Source organism: Rhinolophus ferrumequinum, chromosome 13 (assembly GCF_004115265.2).
Source record: "Rhinolophus ferrumequinum isolate MPI-CBG mRhiFer1 chromosome 13, mRhiFer1_v1.p, whole genome shotgun sequence".
NCBI classification, from domain to species: Eukaryota; Metazoa; Chordata; class Mammalia; order Chiroptera; family Rhinolophidae; genus Rhinolophus; species Rhinolophus ferrumequinum.
The window spans coordinates 4953251-4977626 of record NC_046296.1 but is presented as its reverse complement, the minus strand read 5'-3'; the positions used below and the strand labels follow the sequence as shown (position 1 = coordinate 4977626).

General features: G+C 39.3%; 2 protein-coding genes across 4 annotated transcripts; one reads left to right on the top strand and one right to left on the bottom strand.

Annotated features, from left to right (window-relative positions):
• Nucleotides 1-290: 290 nt before the first annotated feature.
• MITD1 (microtubule interacting and trafficking domain containing 1) lies at nucleotides 291-12819 on the bottom strand. The gene is given in 8 exon segments (XM_033125592.1): nucleotides 291-509; nucleotides 611-671; nucleotides 1571-1686; nucleotides 2421-2473; nucleotides 2476-2506; nucleotides 2590-2726; nucleotides 4451-4552; nucleotides 12550-12819. Coding segments are annotated over 8 exon segments (747 nt in total). The 5' UTR covers nucleotides 12701-12819; the 3' UTR covers nucleotides 291-413.
• Nucleotides 12817-24376, top strand: MRPL30 (mitochondrial ribosomal protein L30). 3 transcript variants are annotated; one of them, XM_033125589.1, is made up of 6 exons: nucleotides 12817-12924; nucleotides 17686-17763; nucleotides 19176-19256; nucleotides 23044-23190; nucleotides 23420-23493; nucleotides 23572-24376. In XM_033125589.1, exons 1-6 carry the CDS (start codon nucleotides 12841-12843, stop codon nucleotides 23723-23725), a joined length of 618 nt encoding a protein of 205 aa, XP_032981480.1. In that variant the 5' UTR covers nucleotides 12817-12840; the 3' UTR covers nucleotides 23726-24376. The 3 variants fall into 3 exon arrangements, with proteins under 3 accessions (XP_032981480.1, XP_032981482.1, XP_032981481.1); XM_033125591.1 differs by lacking the exon at nucleotides 12817-12924 and adding an exon at nucleotides 13153-13362; XM_033125590.1 differs by lacking the exon at nucleotides 12817-12924 and adding an exon at nucleotides 17210-17214.

The window sequence follows — 24376 nt, the reverse complement described above, 5'->3', positions numbered from 1 at the left end:
CAAGCCCATGTGTCTCTTAAGAGTGCTCTGATCCACGATTTTTTCCTCCTGGATTCCAAATTCCCAGGGACAATATTAACATCCAATTCATCTTTATAAGGGGCTCATTATTTGCTGGTTCATTCTTCAACAACCAAATAAGAGAAAAGTTGGTAAAATGTTTAAATTAACCATATATGACTTGAAACACTGTAAATCTACTGAATATTTACAAAAATATTTATTACTGGTCACACAACTGTACAATGGATCCATAAATTAGTAGAAATATATATATTTATTGTTAAATTCATATATTATAGAAATATCATACATATCATATATTGAACACATAGGAATGATGTGTTCAAAGTAAAAAAAATCCAACATTCACTTAAAATAGAAATATACACTGTAAATTAAGCTGCTACCCATCATATTTTTTTGGTGTGCTTGTTATGAAAAATGTCCACTGTTGTTTCATGGCATGGTCTTAAATCAAAATCACAATATCCAAGGGAAAAACGACCCTAAGAAGAGAAGAAAAGAGTTTCTTTAACAAAAAGGGCCAAGGCCATGTTATCAAAACAATACAAAAAGAATGCTACCCACTCATAAGGCTATATCCTACCTGTGGTTTCTTAAAGTAATCCAGTCCCCTTCCAATTTTAATCATCCATCCATTGTTGAACCTATTGAAATTAATATATCATATTATATTTCATTTACATTAGACAATTATCAAAGCTGGAGGGTAAAAAGTGTCAGCAAATCTCCCCTAACAGAGAAAATCATTTCCTCCAGTGGCATGAGTTGAACCAAACCTGGGGTGACTCATGGGCTGTGTCAACAAGGAAACAACATGTCCACAGAAAGCATCAGTTGATTTGATTAGCTGATAAAGAGTTTAACAATTACATTAAGGCTTACTCTTGCATTTCAGCTTGCTGATACAACAAACTTTCCTGTTCTGCTAATAAGTGGTTTCAAAGTGTACTCAGGCAGACTGGGGTGCTGTTCTCCCACCTAGAGCTGAAGAGCTCTCAATGCTGACCTGTGCTTCAACACAGAGGCTGCATTTTCATCTGTTTTGCATTTAGGTTGTGCTTAAGTTTTCATTACAATGGAGGGTGCAGCTGCTATAAACATATGGAAGCCACTGTGCTAAACAGAAGGAACATATCATGAAAATAACTGCACATACTGTTTCCTTATAGACACAGCATACTGTCACGCCTACTAGAATATTCTATAAACCACAAGAAGTAAAGTTAAAAAAATATCAGTATCACCAGAAAGGGAAATTCTCCCAATACCATGATACAATATGTAGAGTTGAATAGACAGAAAAGTACTTCCTCTTCTCACGACACAGAACATGTACATTTTACTCCATTAGGAAATATGAAACTTGCATACAAGACAAAATAAGCCAGATTTTTTTTTCCCCTCAAGAGTGAAAAGATACTAAAATTGAATTTTATTTACAATTTTAATATTTAAATTAAATATTTATATGCAATTATATAAAACTTAAATGGAAATAAGTATTTTTCAACTGCATAAAAAATGAAAATATTAGTATACTAACCTAATTTCTCGGTCATGTAATGAAGAAGAGTATTCTAAGTCTAACAGCACTCCATGATTCTCGAGTGACTCTTTTATTTCCCCCAGGCCACTAATTTGCTGTTGTTTTCCACAGCCCTGTTAATAGGAAAAATATAATTTTCTGCATCAGTTGTTAATATTTTAAATTATCCCCACGCTATGCAATGTGTATCGTAGGTGAATCAAAATGGAAAGATTCTATACTAGTTTCAATGTTTGTTATCTCAAAGAAGCAACCAAAGAACATGAAGTAGTTTAAGAGCAATTGTTCTTATCAAAATAACTGGGTTTTTTTTCCTAACGTGAACATAACACAACTCTATCTCATCTCTTAAAATGTATTTTAGTAATGCTGTCTAGTTATTCAGATGGGGCTGCCTTCTTCTCAGATGACTCCCAGAGATCTGAATTATTTCGAAACATTCCTATGTAGATCAAAATCAAGAGAAAGACACCCACTGTCATGCTATGATCCCCAAGAAGGCCAAGGCAATCAATCTAGAAAAAGAGATATAATAACCAGTAGAAAAAAGACAAAGTTGTCAATCGTGCAGACAGTGTGATCGCTTCCTAGAACAGCCAAGAGAATAACCTGACAACCTACTTGAATAAGACAGTTTAGCAAAGTGGCCAAATGCAAGGTACAAAATACTATTAATACAACCACAGCATTTTCTGAAGGTGTTTTATAATGCCCGTTGTTAGATAAATTGCCCCAAACAAATAGCTCCAGCCGAATGAAGCATTATACCCAGGTTTTCCTTACTCAAGCTACATGCTGTAACTGAATAAAATGTATGAAGAAAGGGTAAATGCCTTCAGATACCTACTTCATCCAGGGAGGTGAGCAGATGAATAGTTTTTACTTTACATGGTCTCTTATAAGCAGTTCACAAAATCGAAGAAAGTTATACAGCTGAAAAGACAACGGGATGGGTTTACTACTAACTGGTACATTTTAAAAACAACATTCATCATATTTTTGTGCATTTCACTTACCTGATGAGTAAGTCTAATATAAGGATCTTCTATCCAAACTTCTGTAACTGTTTTCATTAAGGTATTCTTGAACAGCGACTCATAACTGAAACCCGTGGCATTCTCTTCTATTTTAATCTGCTTGTGGTATTTTCCATCTACAAAACACAAGCATCAATAAACCAGTGACCACTTTCTTTTTTAAACATCTTAAATTTGTATGTAGTGATTAATCAGGATACGATACAGTTAATTTTTTTTTAACTCCTACACTTAGTAAACATTTTTGAATGCCGGCTGTGTACCCAGCACACTGCGAGATAAGTAAGGCAAAATAGTCCATGAGTGATATTGGCTTTTACGGAGGCCGGGCAAGTGGGAAAATCCAGAGATCCCTTGGAACAAATTCTTGAGCTGATTCCTATAAACCAGGAAGTTTATTCCAGAGAGGACTGTATGTGTAAAGATACCTGATATTCCTGTCACCGTGAGTACAACCACAGCTATAATTAATTCAGTGGTTGTCTGGTCCTTCTCTTCAGATTTAAGTCTTTTTATGTCCTTCAACTGAGTAGCTAAAGTGAGTAACGAATACTTAAATGCAGCATGATATGGAGTTTAGAAGTCCTTAGAACATGTAGAGTGTTTTCAGCAGAAATTGATGGTACATTTCAGTAACCCAAGCCAAAGACGAGGGGGGGCACAGGATCAGTAGGCTAGTTCCAATGTTTTTGTTCATTCAGAATGATAATTATGGAATAAGTTATCAAAGACCTTTAAGGTTTTTGTTTTTTTTTAACTATGACCCCCTAATGATAGTTCCCAATTTATATACATGGCAGTTGTACTTTCAAATTTTGTTTAAAAACCAGTCATTTGGATTCAGTTCCCACTACCATGTTTCCCTGAAAATCAGACCTAGCCAGACAATCAGCTCTAATGCATCTTTTGGAACAAAAATTAACATAAGACCTGTCTTATTTTACTATAATCAGTTTTGAGGCCAAGCCGGTAGTCACATAGGTTAATTGAACCCAATGTGTTCAAACCACAAAGCTGATGGTACTATATATTTCATCAATGTTTTAGAGGGACATTTCATTGTAGATTTCAATTTGGGGGTTGAATGAAACACAGTTTTATTGCCACTCAACAGAGGACCTCAGTGGGGCACCCCCGGAATGGGCTGGTATAGAATACTAGGAGAGAGGGGGAGAGGGCTGTAGTGAGAAGCGCAGGGAAGAGCAGACGGGGCTGGAGACGCTGGCTTTTGAGGGCAGTAGCTGCAGAAAGGCAGCAGGAGTGTGCACTTTCAGGCAAAGGCAGCCATGGCCATTGAGACGCATATGTTTTGTAAAGTGGGTGCTCATGAGAGAACTAATAAATAGGGGTCCATGCTTTCCTGCATCTTTAATCATTAGGAAAACTTAATTCCTGGAATTTTTTTGATTCGGCAACAAAAACCCCAAAAAAGTCCTATGAGTTTCTTAGATAGTTTAATATTTTGATCATTCATAAAGAGAGATGCAAATTAAATATAAGATTTACATTCTGTATTCCTCTGTGGTATTACTGACACTGGAGTCCACATGTAAGCCTCACAAGGCCTGTGAATTCCTTAAAATGGCAGGCAAAGGTCTACAGTATGCAGAGCTTTCATCAATCAGACGCTCAAGATGGTATCTGACCACCCTCCCCTCCGCACCCCCCACCGCAAAAAAGAACAGCTTATGCATAGGGGAGCAGAAATGCAGAGTAAATCTGTAGGCTTCAGGGATAAACGGTCCAGACCACAGAGCTCCGAGGGCACAGTGAGAAACACTAGGTGAATGGGCTTTGTCACAGTAGTTTATGAGCACATTCTCTAAAACAGCCACTGTACCTTCTTTTTCTTGATCCAAGTATTTCTTTATGTTTTCTGCTCTATCCATGTAGCCCGAAATTTTTTTTCTGAGATTGCATTTCTTTGTATCATCTTTGGTGCCTACAATTAAAAATATATTCCTAAATTTCAAAACAGTTTTCCTATTTAGTACAGGCATTATTTCCAGCTTCCCAAGTTTTCCACACATTTCCTATCTCTTAGCGTGGTTTGCTTCGGTCCTAAAATACACAAATAATAGCCTCAAATTTGGCTAGAACAGGAAGGACTTTCATTGGTGCACTAAGCATCTGAAGCTGCTTTATTCAGGAGTAGGGACTCTGACACTGTGTCTCACTGCTAGGGACACCAAATCCAGTGAAGTGACAAAGGTGGCTTATTACATGTCAATAGTCTGAGCACTATTCTGTCCTAATCACCCACAAGTTTGAAATCTTAACATAATCAAAAGTTAGCAAACCCACAAAACCAGCTTCTCTTCCAGATTTCCCCACTATAGTTTATGTTCAATAGTTTCCCCAGCCACCCCAAAAATGGAAGATAGTTTGGAATATACATTATCAATAAAGTCTTACCCCAAGCCCTACCCTCTTATAGGGAAGATGTTGAAGAAAATTTGCCTTCATTGATTGATGTGAGCTTTTGTCTATTAGCTTTTATCTTTCCTGTATGTGAGGTAACTTCTGTGCTGTGATCTGGGATTGAGTAAATTCTCCCTTTGGTCTCATTCTCCAGAGCAGGGGAGACATGAGATGAGGTTTTTCTGCTTGGTCTCATTCGAGTAGGGGAGATATGGGATGATGTTTGTTGTTCTGTCCGTGTTGTGAGGGGATGGTTTGCTTAGGGTTAAAGAAATTCTTGATCAGGGGATGAGAGAATTCCCTCTTTGTTCTGTCTGTTTCGCCCACATCAACAGATGAAGTGAAGAAGAAGCTAAGTTATATCAGGACGACGTGACAGGCACGTTGCCAGGCTTTGGAAGTCTTTGGGCTGATGGTCCCAAGCAACAACAGCAGATATTGCTCATCAGGATGAACTGTCCCTTCGGCCGGATGGGCAACATTCATATCAGTAACTGCCGGACCCTCCTGCAATTGGCCATTCCCGGGGGCGGAGGCGGGAACAAGAAACTTAGCTCTAAGGTACATCTGAGAAAATATGTATGACAGACCTCAGTTGACAGTGTAATTATTATTATTTCATCATTTGGTCATTTTGTCACTGGTGATTCTTCATCATTCTAACATTTTGAAGACTTCCAGCAACATGCAGTTTACAACACCGGGGGATGTCCTGACTCCCAGCCGTGGACCTGGTGAGGTCTGGCTGGTTCCCGACCTCTCCAGTGTTGTTCCCCACGGTTAGCCTTCTTGAGAACTTGTTAGCAGCTAGAAAACTTATACGTAGCTTGCAGCTTACAGCATCAGAAGACGACTCCTAACAACAACACAACAATGACAACAGCAGCAACATTCTTCAGATTGTTAACACCTTGAAAACTTATATGCAGCTTATAGCATCAGTAGACTCCTTGACTTCTAACAACAAAACAATGCCAATAACAGCAGCATCTTGGGAACTAGCAAGCAGTGTGGGAGACGCCTGAGTTTCTCAGCTACAGACTTGGCAAGGTTTTGCTTTATGACTTTTCCAGTGCTGTTCTCCCCCAGTTTGGTGAGCTTTTGGCATCTACTTGAATAGTTACTATCCTATAGAGCTTATTACTGTTTTTGGATACTCCTTACTGATGTTATTTGTATATTTAGCCAAATGATTTTTTCTTTAAAGATTTTATTGGGGAAAGGGAACAGGACTTTATTGGTGTACTTCCAGGACTTTTTCCAAGTCAAGTTATTGTCCTTTCAGTCTTAGTTGTGGAGGGCGCAGCTCAGCTCCAGGTCCAGTTGCCATTGCTAGTTGCAGGGGGCGCAGCCCACCATCCCTTGTGGGAGTTGAACTGGCAACCTTGTGATTGAGAGGACATGCTCCAACCAACTGAGCCATCTGGGAGCTCAGCGGCAGCTCAGCTCAAGGTGCCCTGTTCAATCTTAGTTGCAGGGGGCGCAGCCCACCATCCCTTGCGGGACTTGAGGAATCGAACTGGCAACCTTGTAGTTGAGAGCCCACTGGCCCATGTGGGAATCGAACCGGCAGCCTTCAGAGTTAGGAGCACAGAGCTCTAACCGCCTGCGCCACTGGGCTGGCCCCAGCCAAATGACTTTTGATCAATAGTAAACATATGTTGAGATCTCTTAAATTTATATGTATGTATACTTCTTTGACACGACATTGTTATCAATGTATATAGTTTAGTCTTCACCTTTACTTTGTCATTAGCACATTCTATTAAATACTTTTGTCTTTTGCTATTGCATATTGCTAAATAAATTGATTAGGTATTAAATAAATAAATAAATAAATAAATTAGCCCCATTCTAACGTGTGTCCCTCCTCCTTCTTTTCCTTGGCTCGTTATTACACCCCTAAGCCCAAACGGTCACCAAATCACTCCTGGTTCCTTCCTTCCTTTTGATATTGCTTGTATTTTCCATAATTTCATTTTTAAACTCTCAGTTTTTTAAAACATTTTATTTTGAATTAATTTTATATTTATGGAAAAGTTGCGAAATGGTACAGAATCCCCTCACCCAGATTCCCCTAATATTAACATAACACATAACTGCTACAATGATCAGAGTTAGAAAATCTATGTTGATATAACACTATTAAGTCACCTGCAAACCTCATTTGTATTTCCCCAATTTTCCCACTAAAGAAAGTTCATTTTTTTGACCGGGATCCCACATAGCATTTAGTTGTTATGTCTCCTCCTTCGTCTCCTCCAATTTGTAATGGTTCCTTAGTGTCTCGCTGCCTTTTATGCCCTTGACATTTGGGAATAGTAGTGGTCAGTTATTTTGCAGAATGTGTGTCTCTCATTTGAGGTTGTTGATGTTTTCTCATGATTAGACTGAAGTTATGCTTTTTTTTTTGGCAAGAAAATCACAGCAGTTGTGCCTTTCTCAGTGGGTACAACATGTCGATGTGTCTTATTACTGCTGACGTTCATTCTGATCACTGGGTTACAGTCTTCACACATTTCTCCCCCGTAATGTCACTATTTTGCCCTTTGTTTATTATTAAGTATCTTGTGGGAAGATATCCTGTTTCTCCTCACCCACAAGTGTTAGCGTCCATCAACGATGGTCCTTGCCTGCAACAGTCATTACTACCGAGTTTGCCAAATGGTGATTTTCTATTGTTCTCAATCCTATTTATTAATTGGAATTCTACTGCAAGGAAGAGCTGTTTCTTTTCTCCCATCGATTTATTTATAAAATTATTAATTTTTATCAATATGGGCTCATGGGTATTTATTTTAGTCTATGGGTTGTGATCCAACACTATCATTTTCTTGCTCAAATATCAGCTTTGGCTTTGAGAGCTCCTTCTTGTTGGCTGCTCTGTCCTTTCGGCATGCCCCATCATTTTTTGAGGACTTCCTTATTTTTTCGTGCAAAAGGTTTTAAACTCATCTTGTGTTTTTCCCTGCCCCAGCCCTGGAATCAACCATTCTCCCAAGGTGCCCTGGTCCCTTAAATTGGAGAATGGTATCAAGAAATCAAATTCTGGGGGCTAAGCGTGCTCATTGCTACTAGGGAAGTCCTATCACTACTTCTAGACCCTTTCAGTCAACACAGCTGGAAAGTATAAGTAGGTTTACGAATATACACATACATCTATACAGACAGACCTCTGAGATACTGTGCGTTCAGTTCCAAATCACTGCAATCAAGAGATTACTGCAATAAAGTGCGTCACATGCATTTTTTGGTTTCCCAGTGCATATAAAACGTATGCTTACACTATGCTGTAGTCTATTAAGCGTGCAAAAGCATTACGTCTAAAAAAAATGTACATACCTTAATTTAAAAAATACCTTATTGCTAAAAAATGCTAACCATCATCTGAGCCTTCAGGGAGTCATAATCTTTTTGCTGGTAGAGAATCTTGTAAAAAACGCAGTATCTGCAAAGTGCAATAAAGCAAAATGAGGTGTGCCTGTATTTACTTGTGTCTATCCACCTGTATATGTATTAAAAACTACCAGTTCATGCTGAGAACTTTGATCCCACAGGGTTCATTCTAGCCTTCCTCCTTTCCTTTTTTTGGTAACTTCTTTTATTATCCACATTATATTTAGTGGTTTGTTCAAGTCTAGTTTAAACATAAAGTAGTTTCAGAATGCCTAACCCATAGTCCTGTGAGAAAAATATTTACCAACTAAAACACAATGCTTGTATACTGATTTTGTCTTTAACCTTTCAGAATACAGTCAAAATACTATTTTTCCAAAGATACTTAGGTTATCTAGTTTCTTTTCCCCTTCCTTATGTATTACAATAGAAAAACTCAGAGAAGAGTCACTCTCTCCTCATCTTACTACTCCATTCCCACTTCCTCTTTCTTTCTACTTCTTTTCCCTCTCACCCCACAAACCTCATTAGTTTCTGGTTTTATCCTTCTTCCAGTAGAACAAATGAGTAGACATATGAATATTTTCTTAACCATCTTTTTCATAGGAAGGATAGCATACTATAGTTACTCTTTATCCTGTATAACACTGTATCCTGGAAATCACTCCATATACTTTATAAAGATCTTCCTCATTCCTTTTTACAGCAGTACCGTATTCCATTGTGTGGACCCACCACAGTTTATTCAACCACTCTCTTACCCAGGGACATTGATGTTGTTTCCAACTTGTTATTGACATTAATATAATTACCGAAATCTTTCCCTTTCAAGTGCTTCCACTGCCAAAATTAATATCGTTTAGATCTCTACTTTCTCATGCCTATACTACTGTCGCACAAGAAAATCCTAACACAGCCATATGTAATCTAAAAATCTCTTGTGAGGAATCCTGTTTTTCCTCCTAAGGTAATATGAGAACTCATACTGCTTCCACTACATGGTCCTTTAAACTCAGAAACATTGCACTGTCCCGTCTTTTTGTCACAATTCAGCTTGGTATGGTATCTTTACAGAGGTAGTATGAATAGTGGTTAACAGCAAAGTATCTGGAGTCAGACTGTTTTAGTTCAAAACTCGCTATGCCACTTCTGCCGATGTGACCTTGGCCGGTTATTCATCCTCTCTGTATCATCACCTGTAACATGGAGAGAGTAATACCATGTTTCCCTGAAAATAAGACCGGGTCTTATATTAATTTTTGTTCCAAAAGATGCATTAGGGCTTAAATTTAGGGGATGTCATCCTAAAACATCATGCTAGGGCTTATTTTCCAGTTAGGTCTTATTTTCGGAGAAACACAGTAGTACCTTAAGAGAGTTGTGGAGATGATTAATTACAAAAGAAACTGGCATGCAGTAAACACTGAGTAAACGCTGTCAATATCATTATCGTCTAGGTGATTCCAGACACCTCACTCTGGGCTTCCTTTAGAACCACACTTTAACATCTCTTTTCTTAAATTCCACGGTTACCTCACAGCTGCCTATGACTATTTCCCCATCCTCTACAAATGTAGTAGTAGTGCTTTCTTAATCATCATCATGATCAGCTGGCAGAGTTTGACACTGCAGACCCATTCTTCAAACATCATGCCTCGGTTTTCCAGCCATCTTTGATTCCCATTGGAACTTCACTCCCTCACCTGGTCATGTGTCCATGCCACTAATTCAATATCCACACTGTCCCCTCCTTTTCCTAATATTGCTGTCACCTTCCTGATTCATTCAAGGCCCTTTATCCCCTCTCAACTTGATTCCTGGTCTGCTTGACTTCAGTCTATTCAGGTTAATGTCTCTCCTACACTCTTGCCATATTCACTGATTATCCAAGAAATATTTATTGAGAACTTACTACATGCCAGTTACTGGGGACACAGCAGTTAATAAAACAGACACAGTTCTCCCCTATCGTTCAAGTGAAAGACAACGATAAAAATAAGTTGTCTTCATGTATGTTAGACGGTAAAACATGTATGTTAGACTGTAATAAGTACTACTTATAATAAATGTTTTCTCCTTGTCTAGGAGTTAAAACCTCCTAGCAGTCAAGACCATCCACAGCGTATTCTCAGACCTAATCTACCTTTTACCTTCACTTCTCACTCTTTCAACATCTAGACAGGCTGAACCAACACAAACTATTTGGTAAAATAGCACAGACAGAATGTGCACACTTAGCTGAATTTCTAATTTCTGAAATTCTACTTATTCCTCCAAAGCCCCTATATCAAAAGCCATCTCCACCTTTCCACCCCTAAATGACTTTTAACTGTGTAAATCCTCCCTGCATTTGTCTGTAGCTCCCTCCTGGCACATATTCCCTGTGTTAGAATTATTATCCGCATTTGTGCCTTCACCTGGAAGATCTCGTCACTGTCTCTGTAACCAACCTCTACAGGATCAGGGGAGCATACTGCAGCCAAACTCCTGTGATTCCCCTGCTTCAAATTCCTAGCGGGCCAGGACTTGAGCAGTCCCCATCAGACCAACACTGCACACCGTCTCTCTTCTGGGGAGTCATTACACTAGAGTCCTTAAAGCCTTGGCTTCTAATTGTGACTCTACCAATTGTGGGGGAACTGGAAAGCACACTTTACTTTTTTATGCTGTAAAATTAGTATAACAATCACCTCCTATATCACAGGGCAATTGTAAGGATGAAATGAGATCATGGGTTTACTGTGAGCTGCACAGTGTCTGGCACTCAGCAGTTATAAATGGTAAATTATTCTGATTGACCATCATCATCCTCATCAAATGAGAGAAGCATCTAACACTGAAGAGAGCCCTCTGCTGTCTCAAAGCTTCTGTAACACTTATATTATAAACAGGCTAAAAGGCAGAGGGGAAGATCCCTGGCCAGACTGAGATCTCCAGAGTAAGGGGAGCAGAGGCTCGTCTTCATCCATTTAAAACGTAATTACAGGGTATCTACTATGTGCCTGGCATTGTGCTGCTGTTAAGGGTTATTTGGGGAGTTCTCAACACTGAATGATTACATAACAAAGTCTCACTCCTCACCCCCAACAATACTACGCATTGCCTCACACCAAATATCAGTACATCCATTTCTTACGAAAAAAAGTTTTTCTTCTACCGCTATGTGATTTTGTTTTACTTTTAATTAAAATATTTAAACAGAATAGTAAGATGAATAGTGTAATGAACAAACACGCTTATTACGCAGCATCTAGATTTAAAAATTGTTAGCATTTTGCCACATTTGCTTCAACTTTTTTTATTCCCCTTTCTTCCGCCTGCCCCCCCAACTCCAGTTCAAGCCGTTGTTTCTCAGTCTAGTTGTGTAGGACACAGCTCCCTGGCCCATGCTGGGATTATGAGCCTTGCACTCCCCTGCTCCAGTGGCTTAGGCAGTCTGTCGCAAGTCGTCAGACCGCCATTCACAGCAGCTCTCGGCAGCTCTCGCGGCTGCGGGCCACTCACGATGGCTGTGGGCAACTCACACCAACCTCCGGCCGCTCATGGCAGCCCGGCTCCAGGGAGAGCTGTTGTTCACAATCTTAGCTGTAGAGGGCACAGCTCACTGACCCAAGTGGGAATCGAACCAGCGACCTCAGAGTCAGGTGCCTGGCACTTCAACCATCCGAGGCACCTGGTGGGCCCCACGTTTTTTTCTTCAGTACAATTAACATCAGATTTCATGACAATTCTTCCCAAAATATTTTGGTCTGCATCTCTAAAAATTAAGGACCGTTTTTGAAAATACAATACCGCCTAACAAATCTAACAATTGTAATCTTACCACATCCATGTTCAAACTTTCCAAAGTAATCTAAAACTGTCTCTTACAGTTCATTCAAACCCATACGTCCTGTCTAGGCTTATGTGTACATTTGGTTACGTCTCTTACAAATCTAGATTAGAAAGCCCCTTTTCTTCATGACGTCAACCTAAACAGAAACCAGTCCACTTGTCCTGTAGAATATGCCACCTTCTGTATGTGCTTCCTCGCAGTGCATAAGAGTCTCCTACACTCCGGCCCAGACACAATAGGATCCAGCTCCCTTTCCTGTAATCCTCCCTCCACCGCTCATTGCTCACCTTTTAGAACCTGCAAGAGCAGGTCAATGCCCTCCTGGTAACATACCAGAGCCTGCTGGTACCGACACTCGGAATCCAGCTGCACCGCCCGCGTTAGCACAGTGACTGCAGCTGCGGTCTCGGGATCGCTCCCCAACCCGAATTTTGACATGATTCTGGAAACTCCTCTCTTCCTCCAACACAGCTAGAGTTGGGCAGGTCTGCTGTTCCAGGAAGCGATCACGTGAAGCCAGACACGCCTGCGCTCTCGTTTTATCGCTCTTCGGTGGGAGGGACTCGGCCGGAACTAAAATGCCGCACTTTGTGCGCACCGTGACGGTAGGGTTTGAATGTAGCGCTTGGTGGTTTTTCCTCTGCTTGACTTCCTGTCGACGGGTAAGTTCATGCTTAGCAATATTTAGCAGTCGCTAAATATTGCAGAATATTGGGGAATGTGTGGAGGAAAGTTGCATTTTTTTCCTGGAGTTCATATGTGGGAGCCCTGTATAGATGCAGATTGATTGTCCTTATTCGCTCCTGAGTTTCGGTAACAATCTCGGAGTTGACTGTAACCTAGATGGGCCTCCGTCCCGTTTCCTGTCCCTTTGGCTCCCGAAAACCCACTAGTTGACGTGACCCTTCTTCCCAGTCGGAGGGATTCCGGGACGCGCGGCTTGTTGAGCCACGACTCACGAAGCTCAAGGGTCGAGCCTCCTAGGCTGGACAGCCTGGGAAAAGGAATTCGACTTTTGTTTTAGCATTTTCTGTGCATCTGCTTTATTCGTAACTCCGGCTTCCCATTGGAGATCAGCGTAACTTAATTTGTTGATAAAGATACAAAATTGCGTAATTTTTAAATTGCTGCATTTTAGAAGGCGAACCTTCTGGAGTTAGTTAAAATATTTGCCATTTTACGAAAAGCCGTGATTTTGCAATCGTGTTTTGGTCACTACCTACCCAAAGCTGCTCGTTCTGCTTATTTTGCCAAAAGGCACTTAGGAGGGCTGCCTACTACTTGTTAGGCATTGGGAGTTCAAAGAAGAGACATTTCTTGCCTTCAGAGATCTTGGTTTATCAAAAGGGGAATTTTATGATTTGTATTTTCGGTAATGCCCCCCCATCCCCTTAGAATTAAATAGTTGTCTCTTTAGGAAAGGAAAAAAAAAATTTTTTTTTAAAGAACAATTACATGTAGGGTCACTGTAAAACAGCAACAAAAAAATATCAGACAGTTACGGAGGCGAAAAAGAGGAAAAATCGCCCTGGTAGCCTGATAACCTTCCAGAGGTTTTCTGTGTATACACACACATTCACAGACATTTTTTTTTTTAACGGAAATGGGATCATACTTCTCATGTGATGCATATATTTTCCTATTTTTGCATCTGTGCAAGAGAAAAATTATTGTACAGAAGATAGTATAATTGTTTCAAGGTCCAAGAGTTAAGTGCCTAATTATTAAGAATAACCTTTGCTTTATTAAAACTTATAACTTTTGAGACGTCCTCTGAAGACTGTAAATTAAACGTCATTCATTGAGCAAATTGAGTGCCTACTATATAGCAGGTGCTGCTTTAAGTAGATGCTTGGGATACATCAGTGAACAAATAGAACAAATCCAAAACGAAACAAAATTTAAAAATCCTTGTCCTTAGGGAACAAACATGCTATTGGGTGGAGACAGACAATAAACAACAAACCTAATTAATTTATGTTAGAAGATAAGTGCTATTGAAAGAAAATCAAATAGAGTAAGAAGGCTTGGAAGTGCTGACAATTGTCTTATGGGTCAAAATGCTAAATAATGGAATCAGGGTAGACCTCACTGAGCAGATGAGATTTGAGCCAAAAATGGAAGGAAGTAAGGGAATTAACCATGTGAATGAACATCAGGAGCATTTCAGGAGAGTGATCAGCCAGTCCAAGGGAGCCTGCCTACCTGGCAAGTTCCAGAAACAGCAAAGGGGCCAATAGGTGTAGGATTGAGCAAAAGAGTAATTGGAGATGAGGTCCTAGAGGTGGGGGTTAAGAACAGGCTATATACCCCACGCCTAGTTTCCCCTTTTATGAACATCATACATTAGTATGATGCATTTGTTATCATTGATGAACCGATATCGATACATTATTGACTGAAATTCATACTTCGTTCAGATTTTCTTAGTTTTTACCTGATGTTCTTTTGCTGCTCCAGAATCCCATCCATGATACTACATTACTGCATTAAGTCACCATGTCTCCTTAGACTCCCCTTAACTATGACAATTTCTCAAACTTTCCTGTTTTTGATGTCCTTGACAATTTTAAGACAGTCAGGTATTTGAGGAGCTACTGCTCAGGTGTGTTGTACAATGTCCCTCAACTGGAGTTTGTTTGGCGTTTTTCTCTTATAGCGGTGTAGGGGTTTTTGAGAGGAAGACCACAGAGAAGTGCCATTCTCATTCCATCATACCAAGGGTACATGCTATCAACTTGACTTTTATCACAGTTGATGTTAACCTTGGTCACCTGGCTGACATAGTGCTTGTCACGTTTGTCTAGTGTAGTGTTTTTTTCCACCCTCTCTATACTGTCATCTGAGAGGAGCAAGTTATTAAGCATAGCCCACAGATCCAGGACATGAGTGGTTTGCTCCACTCTTTGTGGGGGGAGTAGCTACATAAACTATTTGGAATTCTGTTGGGGAGATTTGTTTCTTCTCTCCCATTAATTTAATTTATTCACTCATTTATAGCAGTTGGACTCATGGTTATTTTATGGTTTGGATTACAAACCAATATTTTGTTACGTATTTTTTTGCTCATACTCTTCCAGCTTTAGCCATTTGGAGCTCTTTCATTTGGCCAGTATGCCCCTTTGACACACCCCCCTCATTTTGCTTTTTGAGTGTTCCTTTCTACCACTCCAAGATGCTCCACGCTCATCTTTATCCCCTCCTGCAGGCCTATCATCAGCTATTTCTCTGAGGAGCCCTGGTTCCTTTTATTAGAGAGTTCCGTTACAAACTGAGATCTGGGCACTGGGTATGCTCATTGTTACTGAGATGACATCACTTTTAGGTGCTCTCAGCCAGCAGAGCTAACCCATGTACATCCATGTCTAATTATTTCTGTGTCCGTTAGTATCTATACTGAGCTAAACCTTAGTTCCAACTCTGTTTGTGTATCATTAGATCGCATGGATCATTCTACCATTCCTCTTGCTATGTGTAACCTCCAATAGTGAGAAACCTGATTCTTTGGAAGATTTTGAGTGGAGGAGTTGACATGATCTGATTTGATTTAGGTCTTAATGAGATGATTGCTGCTATGGTGAAAAGGCCTTAGGGAAGGTGGAATGGAAGCAGGAAGGCCAATCAGGAGGCTTTTGTTGAGTTCTATGTGGTAAGAAAAAGATTTAACAAAGTGTGAAGCTAAATGAGTAGAGTTAGTATATAATGTTTAACTTGGGAGGCAGAAGTATGGTAGAGAAATAATTTAGCATCACCTATTTGATTGGAGGACCAGAAGACTAAGCATCTCTTCTAAGTGAGCCTCCATGCAAGTACATAAAACCCAGCAAGGCAAACTGGGTGATTTGAAATAGAACTTGTTAATTCTGTGTTGTAATGTTTGGGGTGTGATGTCTGAATGACAGTTAGGAAATTCTCATATACCTCTAAATTCTGAGTGGAGCAGACCCGAGATCTAACCCATTTATTCATACATTCATCACCAAACACTGGGTGCCTACTGTTCATCAGAGAGTGTGCTACATGCTGAGAGTGATTGAGACACATTCCTTGCTTTCAGGCCACTGAGGATGCTGTAGTTAAATCTCCTGAAACTGATCCATAATTAGTTTTGAGAGACTGGTCCAGTTGCTGAGACTTTTTCTCTCTTTCTTTTTTTTTTTTTTTTTAATTTTACTTATTTATTTATTTTTTAAGGAGGACACAGCTCACAGTGGCCCATGCGGGGATTGAACCGGCAACCTTCGTGTTATTAGCACCACGCTCTAACCAACTGAGCTAGTAACTGGCTACTCCAAGAATTTTTCTGAGGTCTGGCTCTTTTTATGGTCCATCTTGCATTAATTCCCACAACTCCAATGCTTTGTCCACGTCACAGGAAAGACATGCAGAGCTTGAGTGAGCCCAAATCTGGTGGACACTGAAATATAGTATTTACCCTGTTTGGTGATTTAGGGTGTTCTTATTATAGCTTTGTAATAATTTACTAATTTTATACATAATAGTAAAAGCTACCATTTATTGAGGGCGTCCTTTATGTCAAGTACTGTTTTAGGTGTTTTTAGAATAACTCAGTTGCAAGATAGGTATTATTTTCTTTCTGTTCTTTGGAGAAAAAATTGAAACACACAAATTAAGTAACCTCTCCAAAATATACGTGGAGTTAGTTCATGCACCTAATCTTTCTGTTTTCAGTATGTCAGTATAATAGATTATAATTGTTTTGTGTCTAAATAAACATTACTTTTTTATATCATAGAAGTAATGCGTGTTCGTTAAGAATAGTTTAAAAATACGAATAAGCAAAAAAGAATTCTGCTTTACTTTTTAACAGAAAGGTGTCACGATTCAGTGAAAATGCCCTGGACTAGGAATTAACAGAATTGGGTTCCAGACCCTATACATCCTGGATAGGGTTCCAGACCCTATATACATCCTGGCATCCGGGCCTTTGGGTAAATGATTGAACTTTCTGGGATTCATTTTCCTTCTCCATAAAGTTAAGAGGGTTGTCAGTTCTAATTTTAGGAGTTGGGATTTCTTCGGTCCCTTCAGCTCTTTAATTTTTTGTGATTCTAAAGCAAGGCATTCTTTACCTGCCCTCATTGTTGAAGTTTTTTTTTTTAATGATAGTAACCCCCATTGCCCATTTTTTTGTTGAATCAGCTGAAGCTCTAACTCATTTGGTGAAAATGAGATATATATGGTTAATGTATTATTGCTACGTATGGTTTTGCTGAACTCTGAATAAAACATTTACTATAACGTCATTCTTCCCTTTATTGTATTAAAATAACCAAGATTGTGCTGTTAACTTTCAATCAAGGTTACCATTATCTTGTTGTTTAGTTTTTTAGTACTACAGAGGGGGGAACCTGTCCATTTCTAAGGCATATTTGGCCCACAGATCTATTTCCTACCCACAGCCTCTACAGAGAACAGTTACCACACTCATGGCGGGGATTTTACGCTCAATAGTTCAGAGGCCCCCGGGCAGACTACAAGTAAGTATTCAAGAATTGTCTTTTTTTTCTATTTCTTTAAAACTTTTTCTTTCTCTTTTCTAATAACAAAACGTTATGAGCAAGTTAAACTTAACATTTTTATATATTAACTTTTTTTAATGTTGAGGGTTAATTTTGTTTATGGTTTATCTGCTGTTTTATCCCTAAAGAGTTAGAATCACATAAGATCTTTTCCTGGAGAACCTGCTGCTAAAAAATGGAAAAATGGCCAGCATTGATTCCCCTCCATCTGCCTTCATCTTTTTAAAGTTTTAGGTATTTTTTTTTCCCTTTGATTACAAAAAGAATACATTTTCAATTTTAGAAAAATAGAAAAATATAGAACAACAGAAAGAAGTAAAACAATCTCCCAGAGACCATTGATAGCCTGTATTTTCATGTATTTCCTTCCTTTAGAAACTGCAGGGTGGACCCTAACGTATTCAGGAGGGCCAGAGTAAGACACAGAGCTGCTGCTAGTTGTAGATTACAATAATGTCAGGTGCCTTACAAGCATATCTTAACCTCAGATTAATCCTGTGTGGTCAGTATTATGTCCTTTTTGTAGAGGAGGAAACTGACTGTCTGAGAGGTTAAGTGTCTCATTCCTCACAGCTGGTAGGCACAGAACCAGGATTAGAAGCCCAGTATTTATGGGGTGTCAAAACCTTTGTTTTTTCTTTCCCTCCCTCACCCCTACTGCTTCTTCCCTAGTTGTTTTTGCCATTTCTGAGTACAGGGGGCACAAAGGGAATGAATATTGCCCATTCGGACAGGAGTTTCCTCGTATGAAGATTTGGCAGTGAATCCTTTTTCATCAGCTGACTGAGAGAAACAGGACTGGAGGCTGTTTGTAGGAAGGGAACAAGAGAGAGGAACTAGGAGTGATGGCATTGTTGGGACTAGAAAGCAAACTGGAAACTCATTTGGGCTAGCTTTTCTATTGTATTGTTGAAGGTGAATTATTGCAAGTTGTCTAGAGCAGGGGTTGGCAAACTGCGGCCTGCAGGCTGAATTCAGCCTACCACCTATTCTTGTAAATAAAGTTTTATTGGAACACAGAGCCATGCCCATTTGTTTACATATTGTCTAGGCTGCTTTCGCCCTTCAGTAGCAGAGTTGAGACTTGGCAATGGAAACAGTATAAGCCCAAGCTGGAAATATTTACTGTCTGGTCCTTTACAGAAAGATATTGCCAGGCCCTGGTCTGGAAGTCTATAATTATGTGCTTTTTGTGTTTTAATCTGTTAGTGGTAAGATGAGATGTATTCATTCACGTAGGGGGCTGAGAGAAACATTTGATAAGTACGGGTTAGGTAGAGACAGACTTTTGTCACCTGAAAAATGGATGGGTATGGGTTTCTGCACTAGGTAGAGTTCTAAAAAAAAAAATGTTTTATATCACATTTTAGACTGTGACAAAAGGTGTGGAGTCTCTCGTTTGTACAGATTGGATTCGTCACAAATTTACCAAGTCAAGAATTCCAGATAAAGTAAGAACAAGGGTTTTGGGCGGGGGGGGGGGGGGGGTAGTTACTATTTTTAAAAAAAACATGTTATTTTTGTAATGTTAGAACTTTTATTTTAAATCATTTGTGAGTATAGGTAGTAGTGTAGCGCTTAGAAAACAGGATTTATGTCAGTGCTTATTAAAAAGTAAAAATGTGCCCCTTGCCTTTGAAGTAGTGGGTTTTAATCATCTCAGAATCTTTATTATTCCTGTGTATGGTTTTCTCCTCTTAATATTTTGTATTTTCATATCACCATTGTCCTGAGAATACAATCCTCTTCCCCTGCCCCCAGGCTCTGTCTTTGCTGCTGTTTGCTTCCCTTTCTGTGTTGACTGTTGATTGCCACTTTGGGTCTTTTGAGTTTTCTCTGCTAGGTCTGTGTGTGCATATCTTTCTTTCAGAAAACTGGCTAAGCCCTCCATTGTTTTTTGTTTGTTTGTTTGTTTTAAATGAATAAACTTTATTTCCTAGAGCAGTTTTAGGTTTATAGAAAAATTGAACAGAAGGTACGAAGCGTTCACAATTCCTCCTTCCCCCCCCCCACAGTGATCCTATTAACATCTTGCATTGGTAGAAATTGATTAGAATTGGTGAACCAACATTGGAACATTATTATAAACTAAAGCCCATAGTTTACATCAGGGCTCACTCTTGGTTGAACATGCTATGGGTTTTAGCAAATACATAATGTCCTGTATCCATCATTGAAGTATCATACAGAATAGTGTCGTGGCCCTAAAAATTCTCTGTGCTCCCCCCTTCATCCGTCCCACTCATCCCCCAACACCTAGCACCACTGATCACTTCACTGTCTCTATAGTTTTACCTTTTCCAGGAGGTTGTGTAGTTGGCATCACACAGTATGTAGCCCTTTCAGACAGGCTTCGTTCACTGTAACAATAAGAAGTTCAGGTTCCTTGATGTCTTACTTCATAGCTTATTTCTTTTTCTTTTTCTTTCAGTTAACTGTATGTTTAATCAAAAGAATGATAAGTCATGAATTAGCTATAAAATCTCTGGATAGAATTCAGGAAAAACATGAATTTGAAAAGATTGAGTTGTTTTCCATTAAAGTGGCTGGGGACTCAGAAATCAGACAAGGTTCTGGAAATAATGAAAGCTACATTCTTATAACCTGAGTTTTGTGGCTGTGCAGCTCATTTTCTTTTATTGTCGAATAATATTCCATTATCCAGATGTACCACGGGTGTTTATCCATCACCTACTGAGGGGCATTTCGGTTGCCTCCAGGTTTGGGCAGTAGGGGATAGAGCCTCTATGGAAACGTGTGTGCAGGTTTCTGTGTGGAGTAAGTTTTCTACTCACTTAGGTAAATACCTAGGAATGCAATTCCTGGGATGTATGGTAAAGACTATGTTTAGTTTTGTAAAGTCTGGGTTTTTTTCCCTCCAATTTTTTGTATTGTGGTAAAATACATATACATTAAAACTTATGGTCTTACCCATTTTTAAGTGTACAATTCAGTGGTATTAAATATATTCACATTGTTACGCCACCATCCATCTGCAGACCTCTTCATCTTGCAAAACTGAAACTTGTCCCATTAAACAGTAACTCCCCATTCTCTCTCCGGTCCCTGGCACCCACCATTCTCCATTGATGTTTGTAAAAGATAAAATAGTGTTATATTACTATTGACTGTTTTGATACCTTTAATGTGCTTGATGTTCATTTACCAGAAACCTCTTTTATTTTTCAAGTTACGGTCTTTCTGCTGCTGTCCTTTCCACACTGTATTGTCTCATATTTTTCCATGTTTCTCAGTCTGTTACCTTCTGGGAGAAAAGGATAAATACAAATGTTAGCATTTATTTAAAATGTGCAAGGCAGTGATTTTGATCACCAGCTGTAGTAAATGTGGAAGCTTTTAAACTTCATAAAAATGACTCAGGTGTGTTCCTCCAGCCTCTGCCCATCTCTGAACTTATTCCTAGATTCTCCAATGGTTTCTAGACCTTGTTGTAAGGATAACTCAGGGGTACTCGACTAAAACACGTCCAAAATTAAACTCTTCGTCTCACTTGCCCTCCAATCAACCCAACAAAAAGGGGTGCTCATCCTAAGTTACATTAGTTAATGCTGCCATCGCACACTAGAGGCCTCTGAGTCAGTCTTCACTCCTCCTGCTTCTTCACCCTCCACAAACCCGTCCATTTTACTGCCCAGAGTCCCCAAATCAGCCCCTTTCCTTCAACTACGGCCATAAGTGCTTCCTAACTGGCTTTCCTTGTACCCACCTCCAGTTTATTTTGTTTTCTTGTAAAAGTTTTCTTTCTGAATCTCTTTTTGAAGGATGATCATGTTGCTTCAAACTTACAACAGCTTTGTATCCCTTCTGGAAACTTCTAAAGGCTCAGCCTAGTTGAGCATAGTTTAACTTCCCCTACATTGCTTTTCATGCTTTTTCTACGTTAGTCACACCAAACCACTTGGTTTTCCCAAATATCTCATACTTTTCACACTTTCTCTGTATCTTCTCTCCTTTTCAATGGTGCACCTGTGCCCTCCTCTGTCGGCTACCATTCTACTGATCCTACATCTCTTCAAAATCCCTAGAAAAATACAAACAAGTAAAAAGAACCAAAACCACCTTTAATCCCACCCACTTGGAGACAATTACTGTCATCACCTTCCGCGACCTTTTCTGCTGTATGTTTTTAAAGATGAGAATTGTCTCACATATAATGTGTCTCTTGTGGCTTTCTTTCTTTAGCCATATGATGTAAATCTCTCAGTGGATAATTTTCTACAATATCACTTTTAAATGATATTCTTCTGATAAAAGTACCATCTTTTTCTTTTTGGGTGCTTCTTCGATACGATTCCCCAGAGATATGACTCTTGATCCCATGTCTTTGAGACCTTTATACACTTGATATGTATCTGATTCTTAGAATCAGTACTTATAGAATGTATCATATTATGCACACTTATTGTATTTGGTACAGATGAAGCAAATACAAGATCCTACTACACATAGTAGTATGGAAATTTGGGTTGGTTCACCCCCCCGCCCCCGCCAAGAATGTATTACGGCCATCCTAATGCTAGTGCCTGCAAAGATAGTAAACCTGATTTGTTTTAATGGCAACATTGTATCCAGTAGGATACATTATAATTTATTTAGTTATATCATATATTTTAGATTTTTTATTAGTTTTATGTAAAATGTATGCCTCGTAATTTATTTAGCCTATTGAGAAGCATGGATATGGCCTTTAAGTTTTTGAGTATTACAAATAGTGTTACAATGTACATTTTTACTCATTACATTTTATGTACTTATGAAAGTATTTCTGTGGGATAGCTTCCTAGAACCTTTTGATTCTTAGAGAATCTGTTCAAATGGCAGCTCTGTGGAGCTGTTTCTGATTCCTCCTAGGCATTTGCCTGTTTTCTCACGGTACTTTGTACATACTTTTTTATAATCCTCAAGATTTATTGTCATTTTAGACTTATGTGTTTGTTCCCCGACTTCACTGGGGCTCGGGGGTGCAGCCCAGTGCCCAGCCCGGATGTGGGCGTCTGAACTATCATCATCCTGTTTCTCCTGCATGGCCCTTCAAAACAAAACAAAGTGCTTGACTGTGGGATATTTTTCGTAGAGTTAATCAATTTGAGGTTGAGGATTATAGAAAGATTAATAATTAGAGTATTGTGTAGTTGTTTGTGGGGGAGGTTACGGAAAAAAAGGAGGTACACAGAAACTGTAAGTTGAAAATTACCGTTTATGACTCTTCCTTTCTAGGTGTTTCAGCCTTCACCTGCAGATCATGAAAAATATGGTGGGGATCCACAGCACCCTCATAAACTGCATATTGTTACCAGGATCAAAAGTACAAAAAGACGTCCATATTGGGAAAAAGATATAATAAAGATGCTTGGATTAGAAAAAGTATGCACCTATTTTAGTCATCTTTAGCGTTGTTTAAATTTGCTTTAAATTTGACACTGGTAAAACTTTAAGGTACATATTTAATTTTCTGTTGTTGTTGAGCTGTATTATTTAGTAGAATGTGTTTGAACGTTCGATTTAGACACTGAGTCTTCACCTGAACATGCTACTGCAACACGGGACCATGTGCGCTTGTGAAATTGATCTCCACCACGGTTTCTCTTTGTAGGCACACACTCCCCAAGTTCACAAGAACATCCCTTCAGTGAATGCCAAACTGAAAGTGGTGAAACATTTGATAAGGTTGGTCATTTGGTACTTCAGCAGTTTTTACAAATGTGTTGCCTGGCGTAATTCTGAAAGCATTTTCTTGCATCACAGAATCAAGCCCCTGAGGTTGCCGCAAGGACTTCCAGCAGAGGAGGACATGGCTCACACGTGCCTGAAGAGCACTGGGGAGTTAGTCGTGCGGTGGCGTCTAAGCCCCGTGGACCAGGACACAACTAGTCCTAATGCCAGAGTGGTTTCAGATTAACACGTGCAAATCCTTTTTATGTAAAGATGGTGAGAAAGTGTTCTCATTAAAATATATTATAGATGCCAGTCATTTTCGCTGAATAAACACAGTGTGGTTCTTTCTTCCTATAGTCTTGGCGGTTGTGGTGCCACCTGGGGGACAATGGCATCGTTTGAACATGTAGGTTCCAGTGTCACCTTAGTAATCACACAGCAGGATAAAATTTTCAAGGGTCCAAGTGATTGAAGCATAATCACTCTTTTTATGTATATATACACATATGTCAAAATCTGTTTTCTGCATCCAAACTTCTTTTCTCTTAATTAATTTTAAGACTGTAGCCAAATATTTAAGTTAGTTAATGAAGAATCCTTGGAAGTCTGGACAGTTTATAAATAAGAAACCGATACAAGGGTGGCCGGTTAGCTCAGTTGGTTAGAGCGTGGTGCTGGTAGCACCAAGGTTGCCGGTTCGATCCCCACATGGGCCACTGTGAGCTGTGCCCTCCTTAAAAAAAAAAGAAAGAAAGAAACAGATACAAAATAGTCACTAAATAAACTTTTTGTCCCTGTTAGAATGGCAGTCGATTAACAAATGTTGAAAATGCCTTTGAATAATTTTGTTTATGGTTCTTTCTGTCTCAGAATTATTAAAATAATATGAAGTAAA